Source organism: Megalobrama amblycephala, linkage group LG10 (assembly GCF_018812025.1).
Source record: "Megalobrama amblycephala isolate DHTTF-2021 linkage group LG10, ASM1881202v1, whole genome shotgun sequence".
NCBI lineage: Eukaryota > Metazoa > Chordata > Actinopteri > Cypriniformes > Xenocyprididae > Megalobrama > Megalobrama amblycephala.
Genome location: NC_063053.1, coordinates 10,874,787 through 10,886,919, shown reverse-complemented (window position 1 = coordinate 10,886,919; position 12,133 = coordinate 10,874,787). Strand labels below are relative to the sequence as shown.

Here is a 12,133-nt window from a genome sequence, read left to right as displayed (position 1 = left end):
GTGTGTGGTGGAGAGGGAGACAGATTATAGATGAGTTTCTCAGTAGACTCAGTTGAGTATATGTGCATATTTGATCATAGTAGAATAACAATGAATGTCTGTGTGTGAATAGTGAAAAATAGTTCATTCCGTGTGTGTGTATGTGTGTATCTATACGGTCAAGACTGTGCGTTTGCGTGTTCGTCTGTGTATGAATAGTGAAAAATAGTTCATTCCGTGTGTGTGTGTATCTATACGGTCAAGACTGTGCGTTTGCGTGTTCCTCTGTGTATGAATTTGTCCAAGGTGTGAATGTGCTGCGCTTCTTTTCAGTGGTAATGTTGATAAATGTTTTATAGATGTTGCTCTGAGAAATGTAGACAAGAAAGGGAAAAGGGAGAGGGGGTAATGAGCTGAAGAAAGCAGTGCCATTGTTTCTCACAGAGAATGAGAACATTCAATTCAGAGGGTTTTAGTCTCTAACTTTAGCAACATCTCTCGGTACTCATCTAGTATTTGGACCATCACAAGATGTATGCTTGAATAGAAAGTTAACAGTTTAACCAGCAAATACAGATATAAGGGGATATACACTATGCAGTTTCATAGATCAGAAGTAGTTTATTTGAGAGATAATACAGGTAAGATATTGAATGCAGAGAAGTTTGAAAGAACAGTGTACTGTCAACGAACTCACTTTTAATTTACTTAACATTCTTTTTTATGATTTTATTTTTGAGCTTTTTGCCTTTATTCATATAAATATAATACAAAATAATGATAAAACCAATTATAATTTATTATAATTAATAGTAATATCATAGTAATAGTAACAGTCATATCAAAATACTTTTACAAAATAAATTATAATTATTTTCCACTTAGAAATCAATTATGGATAGTCACTAGAATGTTAATAAAGCTATACATTTTTTATGTCTTTATTAGAAAGATCATATTTTTCCATTTATAAAAAATACTAGTTCTTGTCTTTTCTTTTTTTGCCTCTCTTGCCTCCTCCTCTTACACCCCTGCTAAACGTACATTTGTACTCTCTCTCTTTCTTTCTTTACTTAAACATTTTTCTTTACCACCATCACACTTTCATATAACAGGTGCACAGAGCGATTTCATTTCCTCTGAACTCTCCAAAAGAAGAACGTTCACATGTCTCTGAAACGAGTGCTTTGTTTTCAGAGACCGCAGAAAACACCAAGCCTCATTTCTAAAGCCTTGCCGCTTGTTTACCAGTGCGGAAAACAGAGTCCCTCTAGAATAAACTTACGCTGACAGAGTAAAATGAGGAGCTTTCATTACAGATTATTATTTTGAGCTCATTTTTCGCAGTTTCTTTTTATCAAACTGATGTTAAAAAGCTAAACTCCGTATTCAGACATTGTTCTAAATTTGCTGACAAATGACAAACCCAGTTTCATCTTTTAAACACACTCTGTGCCATATGTTACACAGCCACCGGAGACACAAACAGCTGTCCGCATCCGAACCTGTGCACCAGTGACAGACCTCAGATCAGTGTGGTGAACCTCCTCAGGAGAGAGAGAGCGAGAGAAAGAGTGCTTGAATGCATTTACACATCTTTATTGAGTCGTACCTGCAGGGGGAATCCTGCGGCCAGAGAAGCGCGGTTCACAGGGCTCTGCTCACACCTCGCACACCTGTGATATTACAAGAGGGTGAGATCTTACAGCTGTGCGTGTGTAGTACATAAAGCCCTATGCCATGTGATGTAACCCTTAAGGCTGCTCGATTCTGCTAGTTCTTCATCCTTTAATGATTCAGCCATATTTCTGAAGACAAGCGGTCAGACCCAGACCTAGACTCATCAAGGCCCACTAGACCAAGACCAGCTGCTCTAACAACCATTTTAATTAACTGAGAACTGATTTTTTTTTTTTTTTTTTGCAACATTCAGACTAAATAGCTGTTCAGAGTCATGGATTTATTGTGAATTCTCCCTAATGGTGAAGATACTTTGCAGACTTATTGAGGTGCTTTTACAATTAAAGTGTTCTGACATGGACACAAATTTGTTCATATTTTAACATGCAAAACAAGCTTTGTGCCAAAATTTTGTAGCAAATTTGTATCAAGCATAATACTAATATGTTTAATTGTTTTGGTAGTTACAGCAAAGACTATAGAATAACACAAGATGCGTCACTCGTATTGTTTTGAATGGGAGAAAATGCAATAATAAGTCCCACTTTCTAAATAAGAGCCATTCGCTGATTGGTAAATTCATCGCGTCACTGCAGCGGCTGTTAGAAGCTCTGGTTCCTATAGAAACAGTCAAACGCACGCTTCCTATAGAGATGCGCACTTAGGACTGCGCATGTGCATTAGCTTGATCTAGTCTGAAAAATACAATGTTTCCCCATTCAAACAGATAGGAGCTGCACTTATTACATGCCTGAGGCGTTTCAAAGATGGCTGGCAAGTAAAATGACTGGTCTTAAAGGGACTTTGGTTACAGTTTTTGGTCCATATTAAGAATTGAGTGTACAGTATGTGATTGTAACTTAAGTATCAGAACTAATTAATTTGTAATATTTCTATAAAAAATATGTAAAACTATAAAACACCCACACAGTAAATTCACACATATGGACGAGGCATTTTTGCTATGATATAAAATGAAATGTGTATAGCCAGAATAGTTAATATCAAGAATTTATTTCACTTAATTGGTTCAACTGATGTATTTGACAAATACATGTTTTTTTATATGTTCAGAAAACCAATTCCTTTCATAAAAGTTATAAAATCAGTTAAAATAATATTTAATTTAAATTTCTGGCATGACCTTCACCCTACTGTAAAAATTGCATATAATGTTCCCATACGAATACAGGCACACACACAGATATGCCTTTAGCTTTCAAATGCATTTCAAATATCAAACGTTTGCTTTTCAGACAGATTTATCTATCACCCATGTCATCTTTAGAGGAAGATTACAGTTGATAGGAGAGATTTATATTTACCCAACATGCCACCACAGACTTGATGCGGGTCAATATGTGACAAACCAAATTATGTCTGACCTTTCACCCCATGACATGCAGTGACACTATGGCCCTGTCCCAAATGGCGCACTTCATGTGGACTTTCGGTCTCGTGGACTTAAATTGCACGTGCTCGCCGAGTCTACGAGTCCCATTCAGCATTTTAACGCTCTGAAGTGTGCTCAGCAGCGCCCCCTTTGTACCCTTGAAGCGGTCTTCCGCGAAGCCCGCATAGATGCAGGCTCCGCACACTTTAACTACCCAGGAATCCTCGCGAAATGCCAATCAGACAACGGATGGGAGATTTCGCTCAAGAGCAATTGATGACATAGCTGAGAAGAAAATATTTAAGTGTAGGTTTCATTACAGTTTTTATGACCTAGTTGTACATTTTACCAGTTGTTACCTACAGTTTATACAAACATTATGGTCATCGACCAGTGGTTGATATCTCAAACATAATAATAGCGCGTTGAATAATACAATCGCATTATGATTCATTAAATAAATAGAACTGAACGTCAGGGCTTTACTGAGTCATATGTAAACCTAGTATTTATATTTAAACCTGTAAATTCATCTGAAATTCACGCACATGTTTATTATGTGTTAAAATTGTAATCTTAGTTCAAATGGAACATTATGTATTATTACAACTGTATACATTATTTAAATAAGCATGTATATATTGTCTAATGCCCAGGTGGCATAAGCAAAAGCAGGCTGTGTAGTTGACATGGAGATAATATTTAGCAAAAGAAAAGAAACCTGTTCTCGATGCTAAATATTATCCCCGAACCTGTAGCTCCTGTCAAAAAACAACCAGACCGTTATTTCCGGCATGACGATCGAGTCTGTCCCAAAAATACCTCTCATTGTGCCCTCGTGGATTCGCGCCAAGGGCCCTATAGGTCTGCACTACATGACGTCACCAAAGTGTGGACTCTGAGGAAGTCCACAAGTCCGGAGTGTGCCATTTGGGACAGGGCCACAAGCTCGTTATGATCAGGCCTTTCTCAACATGATGTTTTATTAACAAAGTTCAGGAGGAGCCGGTTTAGATAATTAACCTAATTAGCACAAGTGGAGAGCATTCAGTTAATCAACTCAACCAACGACAAGAGGTATAAATACAGCAGACTTACCTCTGTTCGTTGACAGTTTATCAGCATCCCTCCTCCTGGGAGTACTCTGGGTTCTGGCCAAAACTCTGAGATCGGAGCCCTCCCCCTGGACAGCTCGCCAAATACACATAACTTTTACTGACTTAATTATATGTAAATGTGAACTCGTGAAATAATGTTATTGTGGCACAGATATGTGTTTCTTATTTATAGTAGTCTGTAAGTTATGAGGGAAAATGTGTTTAATAAAAAAGTTGCAATAGCCCCTTTTCTCTTATAATGGATGTGTGACTGATGTCGATGACAGGAAGTACACGTACAGAAGGCTGATACATTTTCTGAACAAACAACTGAGTGAAAAAAGACATTCGGAGGTGAAAGATTGTGGGAGGTATAAAACACAGATCTGTGTGTATATGTGTGGTGCTATACTAATATTGTGAAATATAGCCAACTTACAAAGACATTTTATATTAAAAATGCTAATTTAAAAAAATAAATATTACAATAAAGTAACATGCATATTTTCTCTGTTTTTTTATTTGTTACTAGCTGTTATTCAGCTCTTAATATTAATTTTGATGTTGTTTTATATATTTAATTAGTGATCCGGTAGATAAGTTTCATCAAGTTGATATCATTCTTTAAGTCTTGGAAACTCAAGTTCGTATCATTCTTGACTACAGAGCCCTGCACATGACATGCTGGAAAAAATATGTATATTGTGGCCACAAACTAACAAATCGTTACCATGATTTACTAATACATCTGCACATTTTGTTAATTCGTTCCATCATTTTAGGTAAATCATGTGCACAATATAATAATGAGTTCCCTTGTTTTAATAAATCGTGCACACATTATATAATTATTGTTCCCTTCTTTTAGTTAAATCAAAATGAGGAAACGTATTTAGTACAACGTGGCTACGATTTTTAAATTTGTGGCCAGGATATATATATATATTTATTTTAATAATAAATTATTATATCATCCACACTATTTACTTAAAACAAGGGAACGGATTAGTAAATCGTGGCCATGACTTCTTAATTCGTGCCCAGGATATATATACAGTAGGTACAGAAAGTATTCAGACCCCCTTAAATTTTTCACTCTTTGTTATATTGCAGCCATTTGCTAAAATCATTTAAGTTCATTTTTTTTTCCTCATTAATGTACACACAGCACCCCATATTGACAGAAAAACACAGAATTGTTGACATTTTTGCAGATTTATTAAAAAAGAAAAGCTGAAATATCACATGGTCCTAAGTATTCAGACCCTTTGCTCAGTATTTAGTAGAAGCACCCTTTTGATCTAATACAGCCATGAGTCTTTTTGGGAAAGATGCAACAAGTTTTTCACACATGGATTTGTGGATCCTCTGCCATTCCTCCTTGCAGATCCTCTCCAGTTCTGTCATGTTGGATGGTAAATGTTGGTGGACAGCCATTTTTAGGTCTCTCCAGAGAAGCTCAATTGGGTTTAAGTCAGGGCTCTGGCTGGGCCATTCAAGAACAGTCACGGAGTTGTTGTGAAGCCAGTCCTTCGTTATTTTAGCTGTGTGCTTAGGGTCATTGTCTTGTTGGAAGGTAAACCTTCGACCCAGTCTGAGGTCCTGAGCACTCTGGAGAAGGTTTTCATCCAGGATATCCCTGTACTTGGCCGCATTCATCTTTCCCTCGATTGCAACCCGTCGTCCTGTCCCTGCAGCTGAAAAACACCCCCACAGCATGATGCTGCCACCACCATGCTTCACTGTTGGGACTGTATTGGACAGGTGATGAGCAGTGCCTGGTTTTCTCCACACATACCGCTTAGAATTAAGGCCAAAAAGTTCTATCTCAGCAGAATTTTTTTTTGTAACCTTGGCCAGATCTGTGCCTTGCCACAATTCTGTCTCTGAGCTCTTCAGGCAGTTTCTTTGACCTCATGATTCTCATTTGCTCTGACATGCACTGTGAGCTGTAAGGTCTTATATACAGGTGTGTGACTTTCCTAATCAAGTCCAATCAGTATAATCAAACACAGCTGGACTCAAATGAAGGTGTAGAACCATCTCAAGGATGATCAGAAGAAATGGACAGCACCTGAGTTAAATATATGAGTGTCACAGCAAAGGGTCTGAATACTTAGGACCATGTGATATTTCAGTTTTTCTTTTTTAATAAATCTGCAAAAATGTCAACAATTCTGTGTTTTTCTGTCAATATGGGGTGCTGTGTGTACATTAATGAGGAAAAAAATGAACTTAAATGATTTTAGCAAATGGCTGCAATATAACAAAGAGTGAAAAATTTAAGGGGGTCTGAATACTTTCCGTACCCACTGTATATATATATAGCGCTATTTATATGCAGCACTCTGTACTTGACAGCATCCAGGCACCCTAAAGTCCCCATGAAAACAAAAAAGTTTTTTTTTTTGCCTTTTATTATGAATATGTTAGCCTTACTGTTATTTATAAGCCAGTGTGCTCCAAAACAATGACAAAATTCAAGTTTACAAGATATGAGCATTCAAAACTTACAGTCTCTCACTTCCTCCAATTTGGATCAATGGTTTTGATGACATCACTCTGCACTTCAGCTTGTCATCAGATTGTCTGTCCAATCAAATGCTCTCTATTCTGAAATGTCCCACGCCCATGCACTATAAATAGACACAGTCTGCTCCGGTCTACAGACATGACAGCACAGAGCTGATCATGTGCAAGAGTCAGCACAGACCACAGAACATATCGGACCAATTTGAATTCTGCACAGAATGCTATATTTTAAAGTGAAATGGAGGAGATTAGGAGGAGAAACGGTTAGAGATTAGGAGGAAATTGTGGCTTTACCTAGCTCAAAGGCTGTGGCCAAGCTGTGATAAAAACAAAATGCCATTGGCTATTGTATAAAAGGGGAGGAGCTGTTCGATATGTCCCGCCCTGTCTTCCTGTTTCAGTGGAAATTACATCAACACATTGAATTGTGCTGCGCTTTTCAAGGCACTTCAGTGGGGCTTTAATCTTGTTCTTGTCCATGGTAATTTAATTTAAGTTAGCTGAGATAAAAAAAAAAAAAAACTTTCATTAATTTTTCAGCAATTTTAATTTAGACATAACTAGAAGAAATGCTCTCTGAGTGTTAAGTTAGTAAATACAGTTAGTATTATTTATTTATTTTTTAATATGTGTATTGATGCAAATATGATTGGAGGGTATTGTCTTATCAACAGGATAATCAGTCTCCTGTCAAGACTTTTTGCCTGTATTTTTGCATTACATATTTTGTATTTTGCATTATATTTGATCTGATCTCATATTTCATAATGTGTGTTTCCCTAATATCAATTATTCTCTCATCTTAGTAATTAATTTTTTTTCACTAAGCACTTCCACTCTTCCCTCCTTGAAGAAAACTGTGTGTGTGTGTGTGTGTGTGTGTGTGTGTGTGTGTGTGGGAGTATGTAAGAAGTGTGTGGTAAATTAGATGAAGAGAGATACACAGAAAATCCCTGTTAACAGAGAAGAGCAGCCAAGCAGAGACAATTTATATGTGACTTTTACAAGGCGCACGTTTGCGTGTGTATGTGTGTGTGTTATATACGGCTGTTAAGTCTTGGCATGCATTGTATTAGCTCAAGTGGGTTAGTGTTCAACGTGGCGGCACACCACTCCATGTTGCCGTGGTGAATGGCCCAGTAACGGGTTTACGGTGGCACTTAATTAGACAGATAACAAATGTGTTTGACCTCACTAGCCAGGTTAACATCACAGCTATGCTTCTACTTCCTATCTGGAAAAGGTGGAACAAAGGATGAAAGCTTCACACACACTTATTCATGTGTGTCGTGTTTGGAGGGAATGCCGGCGGGTTTACCTGCTGCCTGGGTCTCCATGCGGAGCTGAAGATAATTTCTCATTCCATTGTGCACTGTTTCCATGGGGCTGCTGCCACGTTTCCCATAATTCCACATGGAAAAAGCCTGGACTGGCACGGTGCCGTCGGCCCTGTGATTACCACACATCCTCTGGGAGCGAGAGCTGACCTGGAACAGCTCACTGCACATTCATTTCATCTAATAAGATACAGCTAATAGTTTTTGTGGCTCCAAATGGAACTGCATACAACTGTTTGTATGAATAGGAGTAATAGGAGTAATCATAACTCAGTATGCTGACTATAGTAGTGAATCTAACAGGATGATAACTATAACGATAACGATAAAAAATAGTTCTAAAAATCGTTCTAAATATAAAAGACTAGCAGAGTTCACACCAAAGCTATAACGATAACAGCACGGAGAAACAATATAGTTCTGTCATGACAATTCTCAGAGTATTTGGCATGGTAACGAGTATGATAATGTTGTATGTTTGGTCTTGGCGGAATAGATATGCTACGTTGCTACGCTGCTGCAGAGCAAGTATGGGACTTGCTACTGCCAATACGTACACGACATGCTGCTGTGAGCAAGTAAGAGATGCTGCTGCTGTATAACATAGCATACATGAATTACCCATAGCAGATCTATACAGGTGGAGCTGGGGAAGGTGGAGGGTTTCTGGAGTGCACTGCACTAAGGCAATGCTAAAGAATTTTGAAGGTTGAGCATGCAAACTCATTGGCTACTGATGCAACAGGAACCAATCAGCTGTGCCCCATAGATAACGATGTGATTACGAGCAGGTTGAGTAAACCTGCAATAGTAAATGCTTCTTTGCAAAGTGAATAAATATGTTTAAAGGGAAAATCACAAAGATTAGGCAAAAAAAAAAAAAAAAAAAAAAAACAAACACACATAAAATGCCATTGTTTTGCTAAAATATCTACAGAAATGTCTCAAACCCAGCAGCATTCAGAGGCATTGTGAGATGTCCCATGGGAAAGCCAAAGTACCTCAAAGTAGAGAATGACAAGTTGATCTGTTTCAGCATGTGTTCTTAGTCAGCACACTGCTGTTATGCCTGAAGAAAGACTTCTAAAGTTTCTTACAGCAGGGTGGCTGGATACCAGCTGACCTTGCACTCAGCAAATCATTGCTTTTCTATGATTTTGTGGAGGTTAGAGATGTACAACACTGTGTGTGACACAACAAGTTTCCAGTGTACATTTTCTGTCCTCACTGAAAGCGAAAATGCTTATGAAAGAGAAAAGCCATGTGGTCAGATGAGCGAGTGTCCATGGAGTCATTGACATATCTTCCTCTCTTCTCCTCTTTTCCCTGTTCTGCTTTTTTTTTTTTTTTTTTTTTTTTTCAGTAAATGGTTACCAAACCAAAATAATGCCAGCTCTGCTTTTGAGACACATGACTATATGCATTTCATTATTGTTGGGTGATTCTTAATAAACAGCGGAGGAATGAGAATGGTGCTACATTTGGCGTCAGCATTGTATCATCCATACATTTCAAAGCTTAATTATTTTCATCATCCATAAATTTCAAAGCTTAATGATTTTGATGAAGCTTAGTGATTTTAAATGCAACTTTTTTTAAAACAAGGAATTAATTATTCATGTGTTATTCTTGAGTTACCCTACAGATGGAAACACAAAAGACATCAGTACGTAAAAAGAATAATTTCGTCAAAAGGTGGAATTAGAAAATCTTGCATATAATGTATATATACACTACCATTACCAAGTTTTGGAGTCAGTAAGATTTTAGTAATTCAGCAATGATACATTAAATTCAAAAGTGACAGTAAAGACATTTATGTTATAAAATATTTATTTTTCTTTCAACTTCATTCAACTTTCAGTGAACTCATCAGAGAATTCAGAAAAAAACATTGAGCAGCAAATCGGCATATTAGAATGATTTCTAAAGGATCATGTGACACTGAAGACTGGAGTAATGATGCTGAAATAAATTGCAGAAAAAGATTATTTTTAAATATATTTGAAAATATGTTAAAATAGAAAACAGGTATTTAAAATGGTTTTAATATTTCACAAAAATGAACTGTTTTAATGTCTTTTTGATCAAATACTGTAAATGCAACCTTGGTGATTTCTTTCAAAAACATTAAAAAGTCTTACTGACCCCAAACTTTTGATGATTTTATATGTTAAAAAAGGTATAACTAAATGAGATATTATTTAGTCATAATCATTGAATATTCTTAAGCCCTTTTTTCTCCCTTTTTCTCTCTTTGCAGAACCGACAGACGGTTTTGTCCAAGCAGATCACCACTAAAGAGCCAGTGAAAGGTGTGCTGATGTCCTACACGCTGACAGACTTGCGTATTCCCCTGCCGTATGAGGTCAGCCTCACTCCCATAACTAGCTATGGCACCGGAAACACAGTCACACGCACCATCCAGTACTCAGAGCGTAAGTTATGCAAGTCATTTTGTAATTGCATCATACTGTTTGCAAGATGTCACTTTTCAGCAGTTGAATGCGTAGGCTCCTTGTATTTATTTTTATCTTAATGTTTAAATGCACAGAGATCTGCAATATATTTCATACTCACTGCAAGTTTCATATTATGAAAGTGCATATTTTACATTTAGGTAGGAAATACAATAATCTTGTTTAATTTTGATGTATCTTTTTATGTGGGAAAGCACAAAGCATAGCTGGGCTAGTTGTGGAATGGGAATCAGAGCCAGAATTGTTAAATTCCTCATGATTCCCATCAAAAGAGGTCATGCATTTCAAATGTGATGTTTCACTTTCGGGATTATGTTAAATTGAGGTGTCAAAAGTATGGCAGCCATCGTGTGTTGAGTTTGCTGATGGCTACAGAACAGCAGGAACAGGCCAGCGGTTTCAGTGTGAGAGCTGAATCTTAGAAACGGCTGATAGAATCTAATCCCATTGGATAGTCTTTCAATCTTCAACTCCCAATCTCAGCACTTGCTCTCACCAGACCAAATAATGGCCAACCTCCAGAATGAATGGACTGCTGGAAGACATCAAACCCTTCTTCTGTGATACACACAAAAACATCCTTTAATTTGATTGAATAGTATACACTGTGTATGGTGTGTTTTTTAATTACTTTTTAAATTATTTTATATATTTATATTAAAATGTTTGGTAAAATATATGTATATAATTTTTAGTTACGCTACTATTATTAATACATAAAAATGTTTTTATTAATGTGTTTTATCATTTATAGATATTTTATATTATACTAAAAATGTTTGTTAAAATAAATGTATATATTTTAAACTTAATTTATTTTCTCTTGCAGCCTACACTTATCCAAGACCTTCCGGTAAGACAGTTCTTTACTTTTTCTTTCCATGATAGTTTTGTGCGTGCTGTCTTTCTCTCTCCTCTAAACCGTCCTCCCATCTCGCTCTTGCCCTGCCTTTCAGTTTTTCCCAATTAAATTCAACACAGTTCTCCTGGCAGCATAAGCTCAGAGCTTTGCCAAAGAGGTACAAAGAAAAAAAAAAACATAAATTAAAACAGACTGGAGATCAGCAGAGTAAATTGAAGAGCTGGATGCTTGTGGAGGAGAGAGAATGGTGATTTTTTTCAAACCACAACACAGAAATCCTGCATTCTTCTCCATTCATTCGTTCTGTCTTCTCTCACACATGGAGAATGAGTTAATCAGCCATTTAAAGTGTGAATGGAGACGTTCTGGGAGACTAACTACAGTATTCTGTATTCTGTGTTTGTTAAATGAGGGTAATCGCTTTGAACGCGGCAATATGCTGAGAGTACTTCAGTACTCCAGAGGAACCTGTCGAGAGGCCTCCTTATATTCAAACCTTCAGACCTTCCTCAGATTTGCTCATCAGCATTAGCCCAGAAACATGCTTTATGAAAGTACACAAACACAGGTGTGAATGCTTAGCCATGCAGCTAACAAATTTAGCTGCATTCTTGCACTAGTATGGTGGAAATGTCAGCTTCAGATTGCATATCCACAGTCATTCTGATGTATATTGCACTTGTAAAATTCCCAATAGATTTTCCATTTGTAAGGCTTCATATGGGGCAATATTTGACCTGAACAAGAAAACGGACTGAGAAGTATACAGTTTT

The 12,133-nt window shown here is 37.1% G+C and overlaps 1 protein-coding gene across 4 annotated transcripts in view; it reads left to right on the top strand.

Moving 5' to 3' along the window:
- The window catches only part of LOC125276727 (MAM domain-containing glycosylphosphatidylinositol anchor protein 1), a 205,336-nt gene that overhangs the window by 151,034 nt on the left and 42,169 nt on the right, over positions 1–12,133 (top strand). For all 4 annotated transcript variants that reach the window (XM_048204536.1, XM_048204535.1, XM_048204533.1 and 1 more), the window contains exons 12-13: positions 10,282–10,456; positions 11,328–11,351. In XM_048204536.1, the coding sequence (XP_048060493.1) occupies positions 10,282–10,456; positions 11,328–11,351 (199 nt within the window). The remainder of the gene's footprint in view (positions 1–10,281; positions 10,457–11,327; positions 11,352–12,133) is intronic.